This window comes from Leptonychotes weddellii, chromosome 7 (genome assembly GCF_054177405.1).
Source record: "Leptonychotes weddellii isolate Sample4059 chromosome 7, ASM5417740v2, whole genome shotgun sequence".
Taxonomy (NCBI): domain Eukaryota; kingdom Metazoa; phylum Chordata; class Mammalia; order Carnivora; family Phocidae; genus Leptonychotes; species Leptonychotes weddellii.
Window position 1 is genome coordinate 24,475,608 of NC_138375.1, and position 20,173 is coordinate 24,495,780.

The following is a 20,173-nucleotide window of genomic DNA, read 5'->3' on the forward strand; positions in this document are numbered from 1 at the left end:
GTTGGCACAAGTGCTTTTGAAAATTCGCAACATCAGGCGATTTTTTACCCTCTGCTTAGAAAGAAAGGAGAGAGGTAAGAGAATATTTACCTGCCAGATTTTATACTTTAGGTTAAACCTATACTTAACTCTTTGTATTGTGTATTTCTATCTTAGAGAGCAATGAATTTCTAAGGACTCTTCACTAAAAAGAGCAATGAAATTCTCTAAGAGTCAGAAGTTCATTTTCATAATTCTCTTCCATGGGATGCTGCAACCTTTCAAATATATTTTTACCATAGAAAACCACATGTGTCAAGATGTGGAGGATCGCGTTGATCCCTCCCAAGTTGTAAAATACGCCACAGGAGGTTGGAGTTGCTCACCAACTATATGACCACCAACCTCCAGACTATCATTGCTTATGATAGCAAACACAAATAAAATACCAAAACTGTGAAGTGTCTTCTTACATAAAGAAAATACATGAAATCACTTCCTTCTTTCTTTTTTTCCAAATAGCATAGATACATTATTAGGCCATTTGTCTTGAAGCACACTCAAAACACTTGTCTGGAAACACTCCCACTGTTCTTACACCAACCTGTGCTGCCGAAAACACATTTCTACTGTGGGATAAAATGCCCGCCCTGTTGATTTCAGAGTTGCTGGGAGCAAAAGAGATCATAGATGCAGCCGGTGACCTGTAGACAATACAAGGAATAAGGAACCCAAGGGGCTATCACTGGTTGTGGGAAAAAAGGCAGTATGTTGTGCGCAAGACTAATATTTCCCGTTGTTCTGACACTTGGTTGGGAACCAAGAAACCTTGTGGAAGTCACTGCACTTTTCTATATCACAAGTGAGTGATGTGGAAAGAATACTGGGCAGAGTGTCAAATCTGCCTTTTCTGCTCCCAGAAAAGATTGGATGTACCTCTGTGTTCTTTTCCAGGACTAAAATCCTCCCTCTGCCCGACCCGTAGGGCTAGAAAGAATGTTAATGATTATCTAGGATCAGAATGTTTCCAACCACACCCTGTACAATCCCCTCCACCCCTCGGGTGAAGGAGCACTTCATAGGTGCTCACTGAACACACACTGACTAACAGACTCACCTCCGAGGCCCCCCTTCCTCCTCTGGAAAAATAAGGATGGCGGAGATGATATCTGAAGTCACTTTCAAGTTTAAATGCTCAGAATTTGGGTGCAATTCAAAAATGTCAGAGGGCGCCTGGGTGGCTCAGTTGGTTAAGCGACTGCCTTCTGCTCAGGTCATGATCCCGGGGTCCTGGGAACAAGTCCCACACTGGGCCCCCCCGCTGCTCTGCGGGGTACCTGCTTCTCCCTCTCCCTCTGCCTGCCACTCCCCCTGCTTGTGTGCTCTCTGTCTCTGTCAAATAAATAAATAAAATCTTTAAAAAAAACAAAAAAAATGTTGTCAGAGTAGAAGTGGAAATCTAGGTACATGGGTTCTTTGGGAAATGACAGGCTGATCATTTGGGGCAAAACCCAGGTCATCCTAGTCCCATGAAGCCTTAGAATTTTCTCATCCCTTCTCTCCACCTCTCTCTCTCTCAATTGTTCTCCCTCTCTCCACTCGGTTCTAAATGAAGCCTGCTCAGGAATTTCTCTGTTGCACCAAATGTGGATTACTTGTAAATCCATTGGTGAGTTAAGAACAAATATTCTGGAGAAGACTTTTAGAAGTGGAAATTATTTTTAAAACCTAAATATCTGTGCATTGCTGATAAACTCCGAGCACTCTACAGCTACTTGTCAGTATCAAATAGTTTCAGCACATAACCCCAGTGGCCACCAAGCAAAACAACCATCTCTCCCCTTCCAGGGAGGAGAGAGCAACGCCCAGGGGGGGTCTGCTCCACACTAAGCTGAATTCGCTTACAAAGAAGATGTGGAGCAAGGAGAGCTGAAAACCAACGCAGGAGAATGTGTGTCTTTGAACCAAATCCTCTCCAAACGCCCTGGGGAGTGCTCACAGGCTCTGATTGTGCTGCCAGAAGGGAGACTTTTCACAAAGGGGCTGTTTTTCAAAGAAAAACAAATGCTATTTTAAACTTGGGGGTGGGAGATTGTATCTGGAAGGTTTACACAAGCAAGTGCTGGGTGATTGACATCTAACCCTGGTGTTCAGGCTCCAGCTTCCAAGGAAAGCAAAGGGACTTGCTTCGGATTGCTCCTGAAGTCACAGCAGATGAGCTCTCAGCAGTATTTGAACTTTGCAATGTAGGCAGAACCCTGTGTGGAAATCCTCAACAAAGGCAGGCTCCTGATCTCTGCCACCCAAGTGGTCTTGCAGATTAAAGGGGGTCCAAATGCTAGAGAAGCTTCTCAAGGCTTGAGCATAGTCAGCAAACACTGAACATAATGTTTGCTAAAGCAGTGGTGGGTGGGTGGGTGAGTGTGTGTGTGTGTGTGTGTGTGTGTGTGTGTGTGTGTTGCCCCTACCCTATTATTGCTAAGAGGCCAGCCTCTGGAGCCAGGCTACCTGGGTTCAAAACCTCACTCCACCATGAGCTGGGCCCATAAACTCATCAAGCTTCCTCAGCATTAAAACCGGGATGGTAACAATGGTCCCTGCACCCCAGAAGGCTGTGGACAGTGGTTGCTGGGCTCACACATGCAGAGTGCCTTAGCAGTCTCGATGCATGGAACTTTCTCCAGCCATGCGGGCCACTGCTGCCGCTCTGTCTTCTCCTAGATGCGCAAGGAACTCCCCACCGAACACAAAAGTGTCTCTGACCCTTCCAAGTCCAATAAAAAAAAACCAAGGCAGCCGTGCTGCTCTGCCCGAGGGGTTAGGTTTAAGGACAAGTTGTCCTCACAACCCCGCCAGTGTTTTCCATAGCATTGTATGTTTCATGACATTCACAAGGACGTGCAGTCAGCCGCCCCCAGGAAGGCAGGACAGGGAAAGGTGAGCCCCTACAGTGGTAAATGTCCCCCAAAAAGAACTGTTATTTTTTAAAAGACAGCCCTAAATCTTTCCAGGAAACCAAAACACAGCCAAACTCACTCAGCAGGGGGCCGGAATCACATTTCCCCTCCCCTGTCCAGAGCTGAAACTAACTGGAAACACCGCCAGTGGCCAGTTGGAACTTAAAAAAAAAAAAAAAAAAAATCATTTTCCATATTCAGAATTTGAAAAATAGAGGATTGAAACAGAGCAGCATTCAAAGAAGAGACAAAAGGGGGGGCATTACCAGTTACCTCTTGGGTCTTTCCTGCCACAGCATTAGTGTATAAGAGACGGGATACTGGCCTTTCAGTGAGAATTAAGGAACCATCACATTCAACACTGAATTCTGAGACACCCTATGTTACTGAGCTCCCAGCCCAGATTTCCTTACAACTCAGCCAAACGGTTTTGCAGAGTTCAGCCAGTGGGGGAGGGGAAGGGAGCGCAACCAACTTTCCACGCGTCTCACCACCACGGTTTTCAAAGGAAATAAAGAAAAGCCACTAACCTTGCCTCCTGTCCGGGAAGTGCACCGGGCCTGGCTGAGCTTGTCTCCCATAGCAAAGGGCCCCAAAGTTAAGGAGGTGCGCTACAATGGAGAGGTTTGCAAGCCAGCTCCTCTGGGCACATGGCATGATTCGGTTGTTGGGGAGAAGAAAAGTCACCAAGGTTTAGCTCTCAGCTCAAGAAATCAAGTCCTCGCCTGTGGCCGAGCAGAAAGATGCAGAGGTGCATGGTCCAGGAGTGGGACGGAGCGGCTGCAAAGCTGCCCACGACTTCCCTTTGCTTTTTCAAGCAGAAAAGGGCTAGTTACCTTTATCCCCCTTCCCTCCTGAAAGGGGAATGATTCAACTGGCAGTCTGCTTTCCGCGGGGTGTGGAACGGGTCAGAGCGGGAGGGGGCAGCCCACCCAAGATCCCCACCCCTCTGCCTTCCGCGCCCGGCCTCGCAGCCAACTCCGCGCATCTTCCTCCGGCCTCCCACCCCCACGCTCCTCCGGCCCCGCCCAGAGCCCTGCCGAGCCGGCCAAATAGGGGAGACCCGGGAGAGCCACCCTGGGCGGGACTGCGAAAAGCGAGGCCCCCAGGCCAGCCCTCCCTGGCCGAAATACAGGCCGAAAGTGCCGAGCGCAGAGGTAGGGCACAGGGGACCCCACTCCTCCACCCTCCCGGCTCAGTGCTGCCCCCTTGGCTGCCTTTGTCCACCCAGTTCCGAACTTTTCCTAACAATGCTCTACGGAGACCCCTCCATCCGCCAGCCTTCTCGGGGATTCCCTTCCAAGGCATACTAGGACTTCCATTTAAAAAAGAAATGGGCAGTTTCTCTCTTGGCCAAGTCACACAGAGGGAAATGGCCTGAGCTAATCTTCTGGTTCAACCCTGAACAAGTCCATGGGCACGAAGACGTGATGAGACCAAATGATTATGAGCTACGCTGGGTCTGCGGGTCCCTCTGGTGCCTTTCTACTTTTATTACCCCACCTTTCCTAGCCCACCTCCACTCACCCACAAGGAAACCAAGACAGCGGAGGAAGTAAATAAGCCCAAGACCTGTGTGAAGGTATTTCTCCAGTTGACCTGCCCAGCTGCTCATGGAGGGGGCATCCACTGGGCTGGAGCTTTACATTACTGAAAGAATGCTGCAAACCAGGGAGCTCGCTAAGCATCCTGAGAATTTACTGGGTAATCCAGCCAAGATTTCACACCTCTGGGCTGAAACAGGCTTCCTTACTCCATTCAGGAGGAATTTGGCCCCATACTGGTCCTCCATGGCCTCCAGCCAGCCATGTGTCCAATGAGAGGTGCAGGAAAGCAACTCCTTCAACCCTGTGCAGGCCTGGGCAGCCCCAGCAAAGCAGTGATCCAAGGGCAAGGTGGTCCTCACAGGCTTGGGGTGGGTATGAATCCTTCAGACTGGAAGCATATGCTCCACGGTATTTCGAGGGGGTATGAATTAGTTTTCTATTATCGCCATTAAGCATTCCCATAATGTTGGCGACTTAAAACAGCACAGATTTAGTATCATATAGTTCTGGAGGTCAGAAGTCTGAGATGGGTCTCCCTGGACTAAAATCCAGGTGTTAGCACAGCTGCATTCCTTTCTGGAAGCTGTGGGGAAGAGTTGTTTTCCTGTTTTTTTCATCTTCTAAGAGGCCACCCACACTCCTCAGTCCCTTGCCCTCTGCCCCTGGTTTCAAAGTCAGCGATGGCCAGTGAGTCTCCTATATGGCATCATCATGACACTATCTCTTTTCCCTCCCTTTTCCATTTATAAGGATCCTTGTGATGACAGTGGGCCCACTCAGATCACCCGGAATAATCTCTTGATCTTAAAGCCAGCCCATTAGCAACATTAATTCCATCTGCAACCTTTATCCCCCTTGTCGTGTAACATGGCATGTTATGTCATCATGGGCCAGTCATGGAAGTGCTCTGAGCCTCTTCTCCTGTGACGTAAATATTAAGTAGGAAGAGCATAACTTAAGTGCAAAAGAAACTCAGATATGACAGGCAGTCTGGTGAAATGATCAGGCAGAAATGCAATTACAAGGGCACTGAAGAACCACTTAGAGCCAGAACTCCTTTTGTTTCTTTTCCTTTCTCCCTCTTTTCCTTCCCCTCAGTCTCCCTCCTCCACTTCCTCCTCTTCTTCCTCTTCATTTTATCCTTTTAATAGCAAGCGGAGTCTCATCTGAGGGTGGGATCACTCCTGACTTCCGTGCCCTGGAGAAGAGCTATGTCTCTCAGGTAAAAAACTCTGGGAACTTTTGAGTCCCAATAATGTCAGGGAATATCAGGGAGGATCCATGGAACATTCTGGACTCAGAGTTTCACAACCTCTTCAACTCTAATGGCTTTCCCCTTACTTTCTCTGCCCCTCCTACTCTCAAGACCATGACCAGAAATATCTGTCATCCAGAGTCATCCAAGCCTGAAATATTGAAACTATAAAATCCCACCAAAATTTTGTATTCTGTCAGCCCTTTCAAACCTTTATACCCAGTACCTTGGGTCTTCAGCCTGGTAAGGACTGCCTGTCTCCTGATCTCTCCATCTTTGGTTGTCTCATAATCTATGAGCATCTCTCTGGCTTTATCTCCTTTTCTGCCAGCCATATCCTATGATTCATCTCCTTAAATAATCTCTCACCAGTGCCTTCAACTCTTCCTCATCAAACTCTAACCTTGTTTTACCCTAACTGCTGATTTTCTCGCTTTTTGTTTCCAAGTGCTGTTGAAACAACTCACCTAATTGCACCTACGGGTGCAACTATCAATTCATGTCTCCAAGTTCAGCAAGTTTTCAACATGACTCAGCACAAATACGCGTCCTGCTACTATTCTAACACCAAGTTCTTCCTACTTTTTCCAAAATTTACAAAATACCTCCAAAGCTTGGTATTTCCTCGGGGTAGAGGGAAGAGTTCATCTTACTCAACTTTTCCTCTGCTCTTTGGGAAAAGGTAACAAATGTTCTTGGTGACAAAGGTTGGCAGTGATAAAAAAAAAAAAAAAGCCAACTACCTTTCCTGATACGTCCACTGTAGAGAGCAGAGCTGTGAATCACTGCAGAGTCTCCAAAATATCCCTGAGGTGGCTGATGAAAATATACTACCACTGAAGAAAGACTATAAAAACATGTAAAATACAAGAATAATAGCTAAGAAGAGAAAAATTTATTATACACTGATTATGTACGGGGCACTGTGCTGAACACTGTATCTGCATTACCTTATTTAATCTTCACAAAAACCTATTAGGTAGGTACTATTATTATCCTTGGTTGATAGGTGGGGAAACACTGAAAGATTATACAACTTGCCTAGGCCCACATCACTATGAAGTGGGAAACCGGATGAAGTAGTGAGGTTCAGAAGAAGGAAAAGATTTAGCCAAGCCACTGAACAGAATCAAATACATGTCTGTCTTACTTAAGGCCCCTGTGTCATGCCCTCATTCACAGAGCGTGGAAGGGCTAAGAACACTGATATACAGACATCATTGTAGCATCTCAGGTGGTGGTTTAGTTTCCTATGGTGAAGTGTTTTCTGTGCAAAAATACAAATTGTGACAAAAGATATAAATTGCCTCACCAAGAGCTCCCTCTGTTTTCATGAGCAAAGAAGGCTTTCAAAAAGCTCATACTTTCCAACTAAGCCTATACAAGCCCAAGGGATAGCTAAAATTCAAGGACAGGGAGTCTAATGCATTTCTCAGAGCTGTCATTAACACTGGAAAGGCAAGATAAACTGACTGCAAACAAAAACAAACCAAAAGCACCCTTTCTTCAAAAATCACACATTTAAATATTGTTGTCACATGTACTATTTTCTTTTCTTTTTTTTACATTTTTATTTAAATTCCAGTTAGTTAACATACAGTGTAATATTGTTTCAGGTGTACAATACAGTGATTCAACACTTCCATACAGCACCTGGTGCTCATCACAGCAAGTGCCCTCCTTAACCCCCATCATCTATCACCCATCCCCCCACCCACTTCCCCTCTGGTAACCATCAGTTTGTTCTCTATAGTTAAGAAAGAGTCTGTTTCTTTCTTTTTTTTTTTTTAAAGATTTTATTTATTTATTTGAGAGAGAGAGAATGAGAGAGAGCACATGAGAGAGGGGAGGGTCAGAGGGAGAAGCAGACTCCCTGCCGAGCAGGGAGCCCAATGCGGGACTCGATCCAGGGACTCCAGGATCATGACCTGAGCCGAAGGCAGTCGCTTAACCAACTGAGCCACCCAGGCGCCCGAAAGAGTCTGTTTCTTGGTTTGCCTCTCTTTCTCTCTCTTTTTTCCCCTTTGCTCATTTGTTCTGTTTCTTAAATTACACATATGAGTGAAATCATATAGTATTTGTCTTTCTCTGACTGACTTATTTTCCTTAGCATAATATTCTGTAGCTCCATCCATGTAATTGCAAATGTCAAGATTTTATTCTTTTTGATGGCTGAGTAATATTCCATTGTATATGTGTACCACATCTTCTTTATCCATTCATCAGTCGTCGGACACTTTGGCTGTTTCCAAAATTTGGCTACTATAAATAATGCTGCTATAAACATTGCATGCATGTATCCCTTTGAATTAACATTTTTGTATTCTTTGGGTAAATACCTAGTAGTACAATTGCCAGATTGTAGGGTAGTTCTGTACTATTTTCTTTTAAACCTCTCTGCAGTCTTAAAAGAAGATGGAAGTAAGTATTTGTAACCCTCAGAAGTGTAAGTTCACTTTTATTCTTCCACCCAAGTGTATTCAGTGTGTAAGTGGATCAATCATCAGCACTGCCCACTCTGCACACTCAGCCCGCAGAGAGTTTGCCTACCTGGCTCAATCTGAAGATCCTGGAATCTATGCCTTGCAGATTTTGTAGTTACCTGGCCTTGGATCAAGTGGATTCCATTTTGGAACATTCTTCTGATGTTGTAATTAATCAATTTAATTAAATAAACAGTGTCATGGTAATGCCCCTTTGAAAGCCATGGCTGAAAAGGCTATGGATCCCTGATTAATGAAACATACTATTGGCTGGAAGAAAACAGCATATTTCAGAAAAAAAATGTGTAGCACATAGATCAAATTATTGCAGTAAATTGAAACTAACTTCAGTTTGTTTCTTAATGCACCTTAAGCCTAATCAAAATGAAATATAACAAGATTTTACTGGGTTGGTAGGGGGAGATTCACATGGGAGGTCTGCCAGAGAGAGCCCAAGTTATATGGGGGGGCAGGAAGGAGCCTACTGAAAGGTGTCAGAACCTCAGCCATTTTAATTGTCATCCGTGTAGGACCGCTGCCCAATGCATGGTATCAGAGACTGAGCAGAGTGAGGAGGGCATCCATCTGAGAAGAACTGTCCCAGCAGGGCGTTGAAATAATGACAGGGTAAGGAGGGGTGGGGTGATGGTGGCAACTGATGGTGGTAATTGGAGATTGGTTGCATACATACTGATCAGATGAGTAAACGTAGCAAGTATAATGGGAGTCAAGTTTCTCACTACCAGTGAAGACAATTACCAATGTAAAAAAAAGAGGAAAGTAGAATAAACTCTATGTTGGATTATAACTAAGGTAACTGGTATGAATCCAAAGTTGTTGATGATTGTATAGGCGCATATGGAAGTAAAGATATAGGGCGCCTGGGTGGCTCAGTCGGTTGAGCGACTGCCTTCGGCTCGGGTCATGATCCCAGGGTCCTGGGATCGAGTCCCGCATCGGGCTCCCCGCTCTGCGGGGAGCCTGCTTCTCCCTCTCCCACTCCCCCTGCTTGTGTTCCCTCTCTCGCTGTGTCTCTCTCTGTCAAATAAATAAGTAAAATCTTTAAAAAAAAAAAAAAGAAGTAAAGATATAAATAGGCATAAGTATTATGTATATGTGTGTGTACATACATATATTGTCTAGGCCTGTTCACTTGAGGGTGTTGGAGCAATGACTCCCCAGCAGCAGTGAGCACATCTGACGCCCAGATCTTGGATTCTAAATACTATTCTCCTCTAAAAGGAACCAGGACTCCTTAGAGAAATGACTGACTTCAGAACTAGGGCTTGGGAGATAGAAGATAAAACTGAAACATTTTATTGCTAAAATAAACAAACAAACAAAACAAAACAAAACAAAAACCTCGAAGAAAGATGAGAGCTTGTCGAAAGGAGAGAGGGGTTAACATGAAAGGCCCCCCACTGGCCAAGTCTAGGAAAATTTAAGCAAAAATATATAATAGTAATAAATTATTAGTCTTAAGATAAGAACCCATGAATCCATACTGATACAAATAGATAAACGAATAGAGAGATTGATGAGGAATGGGAACTTTATATCATTTTAAAGCATCTCCTCCGAAATGTTTATTAAATAGAAAAGCAAAAAGAGGGCGCCTGGGTGGCTCAGTTGGTTAAGCGACTGCCTTCGGCTCAGGTCATGATCCTGGAGTCCCGGGATCGAGTCCCGCATCAGGCTCCCTGCTCAGCAGGGAGTCTGCTTCTCCTTCTGACCCTCCCCCCTCTCATGCTCTCTCTCTATCTCATTCTCTCTCTCAAATAAATAAATAAAATCTTTAAAAAAAAAAAAAAAGAAAAGCAAAAAGAGTACAAGCATAGCAAATATCCCCCTAATCAAGTAAGCAAAGAAAACAAAATCAGTAGTGTGGACAATCAAAACCGCGTGCTACCTGACAGGCTCCAGTAAGAACACCATCACTCTGTAAAATATCTGCCCAAGATACATAGCCTGAATCTAATCATGAGAAAACATCAGACAACTGAAATCAAGGGACATTCTACAAAATAACTGTGGTTTGTTTTTTTTTTTTAATCTTCAAAATGCCAAGAAAGTCAAAGGAAAGCTGAAAAACTGTTCCAGATTGAAGGAGACCAAAGACATATGGCGACAAACAGCAACACATGATTCTGAAGATCCTTCTGTTACAAAAGACATTGTTGGAACAATTAGGAGACAGAGAATGGGATGTTAGTATTGTATCACTTAATGTCCTGATTCTGAGGGTTGTGGCTGTGTAGAAGACTGTCCTTTTTTGTTAGAGATACACATGAAAGTATTTGGAGGTGAAGGGGCATCTAGTTGACAATTTACTCTCAAATGATTCAGAACACAAAATGCTGTCTCTAACTTTACTTCCAACTTCTATGTGAGTTTGAGATTGTTTCTAAATAAAAAACACAAAATGTGACAGTATGTTCTTATTCTTTAAAATAATTTAACATTTGGTGGAGATACTATAGAATTGGAAATTAGAGAAGCCCAATAATGAGAAGTTGGTAGCCAACTGAGTGCCCATGCCTGGTGGTCTCTGAGCAGCCATGCTGACACCTACAGATGCCATCATTATCAGATTGGTCCTGTGTTAGTCCTGAGCCATGTGGGCACCAGTCCCTCTCTGTCATTCTGCCTTAAAGATTAAGTATGAACTAAAGAATAGTGTGCCCATTGTTCCCAAGGAGAGGAGGAAATTAGGAATGGAATGTATTAGGGAAAGCTTGAGCATGACTGCCTTAGCAAAAAGAGAATACTTCATACATTCATTCAACAAATATTTATTGACTGCCTTCTGTGTCCAGGCATTGGGAATAGAGCAACAAATGAAATAATCAGAGACTCTTTCCTCATGTTTGCTTGAGCCAGGGGGAACGAGAATAAACAAGTAAAGATATAATATGTAAGACAGTGGTAAGAACAGTGGAGAACAATGAACAGACTAAGGAGGACTGGAAGTGATCGAGATGGGTGGGTTCCTGTTTTATATAAGAGGGTCAAGAATGGCCTCCCCTAAGATGATTTTAAGGGAAGGCATTAAGAATCTGGATGAAATAGGTATCTAGGAGAAGAGTATTCCAGGCCAAGGAGACAGTAATAGGAAAGACCATCAATTGGGAATAAGTAGGAATATGCTTAGAGAGCTCAAGAGGAAGCAAAGTGTTTGTTGTGACTATAGTGTGTGAACAAGGGCAGAGTGGTGATAGACAGGAGAAGGGAAGGTCATGAAGGCACTTAGATACCGTAAGGAAGACTTTGGATTTTACCCTGAGCACTTTAAGAGCCATTGGGGGTGGGGGGGGGTTGAGTACAGGAGTGACAAGAATTGACTTAGGATTTATAAAGTCTCTTGGGCTGCTGTAGAGGGAAAAGGAGGAGCACAAAGAGCAGTTAGGAGGCCACTGAATTAACTCAGGTACAAGATAATGATGGATTACATCAGGTGGTAGCAGAAGACATGGTGAAAATTGGTCAGATTTATTTTGAAGGTAAAAAAACAAGACTTTCTAATCAATTGGATGTGTGAGAAAAAAGAACTCAGGATGGATTTCAAGGTTCAGAGTTGCCCATAATTGAGATGGGGAAAACGGAAGGTAGAATAGAAATGGTGGGAGTGGGAAAAATCAAAAGTTCAGTTTGAGGCATGTTAAGATGTCTCTTAGATATCTGAAAGGAAATGTCAAGTAGATCACTGGATATACAAGTCTGGAGTTCAGAGAGAGGTTCAGGTTGGGAAGTCATCATAGGTATTTGGATGATATTAGTAGTCTTGAAATGGAATGAGAATACCTATTGTATGCATGTAGCAGAGAAGAAAAAAGACATGAGGCTTGTACTCTGGGTGCAATAGACTAAATATCTGTCCCCCTGTCCCCATCGCTACACATAAACAAAATTCATATGTTAAAATCCTAAACCCTAGTGTGATTGCATAGGAAGGTGGGGTCTTTGGGAGGTGATTAGGTCATAAGAGTGGAGGCCTCATTAATGGGATTAGTGCCCTTATAAAAGAGAGCCCAGAGAGCTCCCTCACCCTTTCTACCATGTGAAGACACAGCAAGAAGTTGGCCGTCTGTGAACCAGGAAGCAGGCTCTCACCAGGCCCTGACTCTGCCAGGGCCTTGATCTGGGACTTCTCAGCCTCCAGAATTGTGAGGAATGAATTTCTGTTGTTTATAAGCAACCCAGTCTTTGACATCTTTATTATATCAGCCCAAATAGGCTAAGACACTGGGAGAGCTCCAATATTTAGAGTCCCGGGAAATAAAGAGAAATCAGCACAGGAGACTGAGGAGTGGCCAACAAAATAAGAAGAGAATGAATGGTGAGTGTGGTATCTTCAAAATCAAGTGGAAAGCGTTTCAAGGAGGAGTTATTCACTAGCACAAACTGGAATAAGGACAGGAGAAAAGTCCAGGCTTTACATACTCTGCTGCCCAGAAGGAAAAAAATGGAAGAGAAAGATTGAGTTCGTTTGGTTAAGAAACAATAACTCCACCTACTAATAAATGTAGCTCGATCAACGTCCTTGGAATCTGACCAATCATAAATTCTTTCATGGAAAGCAGTGTCAGGAAGGTATGAAAGTGCCAAGGAAGGTTCACAATCCTAGTTTATCCCACTTTTAATATTCTTTTAACCCACTGAGGTCAACAAGAGCCCATGAATAGCCTGGGCTGGCATTCTGCTCCTCAGAGGAGAGCTCCTGCCCTCGTCCCAGGGGGTCACCCCCCCTGATGTTCATCACTGCTTTCTGTTAGCCTCCTGTGGTCATTGAGAGCAGATCAGCTATGCCCCCAAGGAACTTCGGAATGAGTTAATGAGATCAGTTCAGGTAGCAATAAAGATATACCATAAGAGTACCCCCCTTTTTGTGTTATTGAGGTACAATTGATATGCAATAAACCGCATATGTTTAAAGTATACAATTTTATGTGTTTGCAAGTGTATACATACACACCCGTGAAATCATCGCCACAGTAAATTTTGACATATATATGTGTATGTGCACATGTGGTGTGTGTGTGCTAGTGTGCGTGGATCAAACCAGAAATTTCTTCCTGCTCCTTTGCAGTCCCCTCCTCCTGTCCCTACTTATATGACCCCACAACCACAGGTAGTCACTCCTGTTGTCACTGGACATTCATTAGCAATTTCTTGAATTTCACATAAAGGGACTCATACAGTATAAACTAACTTCTGCCTGCCTTCTTTTACTCAGCATCATTATTGGGATATTTTGTGTCCTAGTGCGCTGCTCCTTTTTATTTCTGCACAGTGTTCTATCGTAGGGATCTACCACTGTGGGCCCATTCATTCACCTTGTCACTAGTTTATCTGTTGGTTGTTGGAAAACCAGTGAAGCAAAAACTTGGTCAGCAACACCTAGCCTAAAATCAGGCAGACGCATACATACTACTAATTCCTGTTAAAGATATTTCCTTGTAACTTAGGAAGCAAGGCCCCTAAGTTCTCCAACAATCTCATTTCAATGGACAGTATATGTTTCTCCTAAGGATGAAGTGACTTTAAAAAATACACATGAAAATCACAACAAATTCACTTTGAAGTTAAGCCTGGATAAAGATAAAACTTCTCTGTATGGTTTTGTAGAGTTTCAACATAGCTTGTCCACTCTGCCAGACAGAGATATAGGTTATCTCTACAGCCACGAGATGAGTATTTGCAGCCCTTTGGTCTTCAGAGCACAGGAAGCCAGACTCTGTGCTTTCAGAGACCCTTTCATGAGGCCCAGGGGACAGCTAGCCGAGGGCTAGATGCCTCTTCGAACACCTTTCTCTACCTTGGCCACACTGTCCAAATGGTGCCCACCAGGATGACCTCCTTGGCAACAAGAAGGCCTGTTCTGTTGCTTCACAGCCCCTCTGAGTGTTGCAGATAACACTGACTCAACTATTAGTTGATTGTTTGCTGTCCTATTAAATCTGCCCCCAGTCTCCTGAGAGGCCTCCAAGAGCAAAGGGCTGTATTGATTCAGTCACCACTTCCTGCAGTAAAGTGGTGGCTGTGATCCGATTAAGATGTTGTGATTCCTCTTTTGAAGGTGAGAGGACTGATACGTGTATGGATAGACTGATGGAGTCTTTGAAACCCAATGTGAGAAAACTGGGCACACAGGATATGTTTTTTTAATACATGGACTAGTATGTAAGGCAAAGAGAAATCTGTGAAAGACTCGTAGAAAGAACTGATGTTGTCAAGTGGTGAATTAGAAAGCAGGCAGCCAAGCTGAATTTCACTGTGTGAAGTTAATGAATCTCATGATTCCTTATCATTGATTTTCCCCTTGATTATAAACTATAGATACAAGGACTATGTTTTATTTATTACTGCATTTCCCTCAAAGATAAAAATGATAAACAAATATTTGATCCAAGGGTGGGTGGCTGGGAGACTTAGTGGCGAATGTTCTGGGAACGACCTGCTTTGAGACCCATGGACACACCTCTCCATTAAAGAGTTGGCTTCCTCTCCTAACTCCCAGGTAGCCTCTGGGGAACTCTGGGGAAACAGATTCTGGTTTTAGTATTAGACTATTCATTTCTCTCTTTGCCCTTAGAAATAAATATTCTCCTTTATGGATATGCTGAAAGCCCCCCGAGTAACCCCACCTTGGCCGCTCTGGTCTTCTCTTGACACTTCCTCCACCCACTCTCTCTGAGTCAGCAACTAGAAGGTTAATCCCTGACATAGCAGGGGCTGTCCAAATGTTCTGCTCTTATCTTTAATATACCCATGCTGCTTCTTTCTTTGGAATTAAAGTGTTTGTCTTTCTCTAGGATTTTGAGTTGGAAGCTTAGATCATTGATGTTTAACCTCTTTCCTTTTTTTTTTTTTTTAAGATTTTATTTATTTATTTGGCGGAGAAAGAGACAGCGAGCGAGGGAACACAGCAGGAGGAGTGGTAGAGGGAGAAGCAGGCTCTCTGCCGAGCAGGGAGCCTGATGTGGGGCTCGATCCCAGGACCCTGGGACCATGACCTGAGCCAAAAGCAGACGCTTAACGACTGAGCCACCCAGGCGCCCCAACCTCTTTTCTTTTTAAAAATATGCACTTACAGCTATAAATTTCCCTCTAAGCACTGTTTTGATTGCATCTCAAAATCTGATGCCATGTTTTATTATGATTTACTTTAAAATATTCTATAATTTGTTTTATAACGTTTTGTATTTTAGTTCTTTAATCAGGGTTGTTTAAAATGTGTGGCTTAATTTTGAAACATTCAAAGACTTAGTTATCATTCTTTTGTTGATATCTAGTTTAATTCCACTGTGCTCAAAATACATGTTCTGTATGATTTCAACCCGTTGAAATGTGTTGAATCTTGATTTTGGCCCAGCAAGTGGCCTATCTTGGTGAATGTTTTATGTGTATTTGAAGAAAGTGTGTATTTTCAGGATGTTGAGAATAGAGTGTAGAACTTACCTTTAGGATGTTCCTCTTTTGGGGTTTGGCCTGAAAGCCTAGACTGTTTACTTACTCCCCTCCACTTTACTAAGCTTGAATTTCAGTCTTTATTGTTCCAGCACTGCGGAGCTGTAGGACTTCAACTCCTGTTTCCTGCTGGGTATTGTGACAACCTGCCCTATGTCAGGTTTCAAGATGATCCCAATGATGTCTGCCTCCTAGTAATCATATTCCTGTATAATTCCCCTCTCCTTGAGTGTGGACTGGACTTATTTTTTTAAGATTTTATTTACTTATTTGACAGAGAGAGAGAGAGAGCACAAGCGGGGGGAGTGGGAAAGAGAGAAGCAGGCTCCCCACTCAGCAGGGAGCCTGACACTGGGCTTGATCCCAGGACTCTGGGATCATGACCTGAGCTGAAGGCAGATGCTTAACTGGTTGAGCCATCCAGGTGCCCCTAGACTTATTGATTGGCCTCCAAAAAATAGAACAGGGAAGAGGTGGTGGGAGTATCACTTTTACTAGATCATAAAAACACTATAGCTTTCATGCCAATTCTTCTCTCTCTCTCTCTCTCTCACTCTCATCACTCACCCTGCTGGAAACCAGATGCCATATTGTGAAGCAGCCCTGTGGAGAATCCCACAGAGTGAAAGATCAAGGTCTGCCAACACCCTTCTGAATGAATCCCCCTCCCTACCACTAAATCTATTAAATAAACCCACAGCCCCAGCTGATAGCTTGCCTGCAACCCTATGATAGACCTTGAGCCAATGACCCTATGCTGCACCTGGATTCCTGACCTACACAAACGGTGAGATGATATTTGTTGTTTTAAGCCGTAAAGTTTTAACATAAATTAGTATTCGGCAAGAGATAACTAACACAGGGAGAAATGGAAAAATAGAAAGAAGTAGATAGATTCAGGAATTTGGGGGGTTTGTTTTTGTTTTTGCTCTTGAGAACATGCTAACAAGACCTTCTAGATTGAGTTAAATTGGTGTAAGGAAAAATGAGAGATAAAGAACTACTCTTGGGGTTTTGGTTCAAACAGTTATATGAATAGTAATGCCTTAGACTAAGATTGAGTAATCTGAAGGGAATCAGCAACCATGTAGAAGTGCCAAGTAGCAGTTGGATATGCAGCTTTGGAGTTCTGGGCATTAAAGGCTGAAAATCAGATCTGGGATGATAGTAGTATCAACCTCACTGGTTTTCAGTATTAGGTGAGAAAATTCAGATAAAACCCTTTGCACAGTGCACATGGTTGTTACCTGTAGTTGGTAAAATTTTGTCCCCTGAAAAGATATGTTCAAGTCTTAGTCCCTGGTACCTGTGAGTGTGACCTTGTTTGGAAATGTAAATGTACATTCTTTGCAGATGTAATTAGTTAGGATGAGGTCCTATGGATTAAAGTGGACCCTAATTCAATGACTAGTGTCCTTATAGAGAGAAAACAGAGATACAAAGATATACACAGAAAGAAGAATGCCATCTGAAGACAAAGACAGAGATGACAGTGATGCACTTACAAACCAAGAAATCAACATAGACCCACCAGAAGTTGGGAGAGAGGCATGGGATGTTTTTTCCCTCAGAATCTCCAAGGAACCCACTCTGCCAACACCTTGATTTCTGACTTCTAATCTCGAGGATTTTGAGATAATAAATTTCTGTTGTTTCAAACCACCTGTTTTGTTGTAATTTGTTACAGCAACTCTAGGAAAATAATAGTGTCCAAATAAATGTGAAATATAAGTGGTTATCATTGTTTCTATTATTATCATTCATATTGTGCCATTGTTGTTTTTGTTGCTATATATCCAAACACCTAACACATTGCTTTGTGCCTATTAGGAACTCAATTCATAATTATGGTAAAATAAAAATCTGTGATATCTGCAGACTGAAAAGAAGTAATGCACAGTGAAGGGTATCTGCACATATTCCAAAAGAATCTTGAAAGAATAGATTCTTTTTTCTGAAAACCCACCTGGCTTTGTAGAATCCCAGAATCAAGATTATATATCTCCTCTCTAACCTGAATCCTGTAATGTCCTGTCTCCTCATTTAGATCCAGCTCAAGTTCTGTCTTGCTACAGTCTACCCAGAACAAACAATCCATACGATAACAGCCTCCCCCAAACTCACACCCTGGCCTTTACTTACCTGTTGGTTATATACTACATTATTTGGATATGACCTTTTATACCTAAGTGATATTTGACCACAACTGATATGTTTCTCTCCTTGAATTTTTTAGATGATGTTTGAGAAAAGCATGGCTCATGCTTTTAAGATAAATGGTCCAAAATATCTTTAGTTCATATTGGAAAAGTTCATTTCATATTTGAAAGGGGATTTTTGCTTCCATAACAAAGGCTTAGTTAAGTGATACTATAAATTCCTGAACATGATCTCTGGTTCATTTGCAGAGAGCAGATTTGGAAATGAAGAACATTCTAGGCTCAGAAGCATCTGGCAGCATTCTCGGAGAGTAGCCCTTGGGAACAGCCTCTCCTGAGGGCTCAATCTGAGTTGTGTGGGCTAGTATTCAAGGCCTGGCGTACCTCAAGAGCACATGGCCATCCCAGTCCCACAGTGAAGAAAATGTCATTGTTGGGCCCAAATGCAATTTTAGGGAAACTTGCCAAGACCTCCTTCTCTTCCTTTGCTTCCAATCCTAGTGTGTGATAAACCATCACTGGACATTAATTACTTTGGGAGACTTAGTATTTTTTACATGGAATGTTAGAAAAGAAATAAAAGTCCAGATGTTCCCAAACTTGGGAAAAAATTAATATCATCTGGAAGAATGCTTTTAAAATGTAGAGTCTTGGGCCCTTTTCCAAATCCACTGAGAATCAGAATCTCTGGGCCACTGTGGGACTGGGGGGAGAATTGCAATTTATATTTTTAGCAAGCTGCCCACCTGACTCTGATGTCATCTGCTTAGTACCTATCCTCAGAATATTTGAAAACTATAATTCCTTCCATATACGAATGTGAAAACCAAGGCAAAGTGCTGTCAGGGTATGCCCTAGTCTTCTTTGTTTTTCAACAGCACCTTGAAATTTTTTTTTTTTTTACTTTTTTTTTAAAGAAAGGAGAGAGAAAAATTTGATGGAGAAAGAACTGTAAAACACGAAGTGAAAAGTGAGCTTGAAGGTGAGACTACTAAAACAGAGATAAGAGGTGTCCACAGAGGCAACCTGTGGTTTGGGAGCAATAATCAGAGCAGGGTTGAGCTTCTCCAGATTAGAACAGTTCAAAGGTGGTTTGGTTTTGGTTCGTTCTTTACTAAAGCCCTGACGCCCTCTAGCAGGCAAGTGGAGAAGTCCAGAGTCTCTAGTGAAGAGTGTTCTGTGCTTGGAACTGGGTTCCAGCTTTGGAATCCAGATTGTTTCGGTTTCCCTTCATATGTTTTGGGTACCACATTTCTTTTTTTAACTAAGTATTTTACCATCTCCTCTGCTTGAAAGTCATATCCTCTCGATTTCTGTAAGTAAAGTTGTGGGCTTCGCAGGAGAGAGAACAGCCATGCTTAAGATACTTTTGTCTCAGTTTCGTTGGGGACAGTGAGGAAAACATTTCAAATTTCTCAAGTCCACCCTAAAAAGTGCAATTTACACTAGAGCAGTTGAACTGGCATTTAAATAAACTACAACTTGAGAAGTAATTAAAATGGTTTACACTGGTTCCCCTTGTCCAAAATAACTTAGAAGACTCCTTAGCATTTACTTCCTTTGGTCTAAAAAACACCTGTTAAAGAGTTCTGATTATAATAGTAGTGAACGGAAGCGGCTGGTGGTCCAAAAACAGCCTTATGGAATCCTCTATTCCAACTAAATCAAGGTAAAGAGAGTGCATGAGGGTAAACAATTTGTGGAAGAGCTTTGGGCTGAGGGCTGGACAGGTGATATCTAGTGTCTGTGAAGTCAGCTCACCAATGATATATTCTCGGCTTAGCTTCAGTTCTCAGAATATACCAAAGGCAGAGGGCAACACTTGAACCCAGAGTTTTGCTATATGAGGACGCTTTGAAAATCCTGACAGTCACAGGCACCAAGTAAAGTGGTTAGATAACTAAAGAAGGAGAAGCGGAGCTTGTGTTTGTCTATCCGGTTAAAGCCCATCATCTGACTTAGGGTCTGGGCATGAAGAGGTTGCTCATTGCTTTTAAAAACAAAAATGGGCAAGAGATCGTGAATTTTTAGAACCATCTTTCATCAAACGGGATCATTTCAAAGATAAAGTGGGAGTAAGGAAGAAAGAAAAAAATTTCTAATACCTGTAGTTATGTTTGGGAATAAGAAAGAAAAAGGGATCGCAAATCAAAGCCGACTCTTTCTCCAGCAACAGAGGAAAATAAAGGGTTACAACCATGTCCTGAAACTTTGAAGTGGAAAAGGGGAATCAGCTAGTGGGCTCTGCCCCCTACCCACAGCTTCCTCCTCCCGGAGGAGGAAGTTCAGCACCTCGGAAAGCGCCCCCTCTCCCCCGCACGGGGGT

At 43.0% G+C, this 20,173-nt stretch overlaps 1 protein-coding gene across 5 annotated transcripts in view; it reads right to left on the reverse strand.

Moving 5' to 3' along the window:
• Positions 1-3,905, reverse strand: part of ADAMTS12 (ADAM metallopeptidase with thrombospondin type 1 motif 12) — a 263,545-nt gene extending 259,640 nt beyond the window's left edge. For 2 of the 5 annotated variants that reach the window (XM_081825967.1, XM_081825966.1), the window contains exon 1: positions 3,467-3,896. In XM_081825967.1, coding sequence (XP_081682093.1) covers positions 3,467-3,593 — 127 coding nt within the window. In that variant the 5' untranslated portion in view covers positions 3,594-3,896. Of the gene's footprint in view, positions 1-3,466 lie in introns of all 5 variants that reach the window. The other 3 variants (XM_081825969.1, XM_081825968.1, XR_014146874.1) reach the window with 2 other exon arrangements.
• Between the last annotated feature and the right edge of the window lie 16,268 nt (positions 3,906-20,173).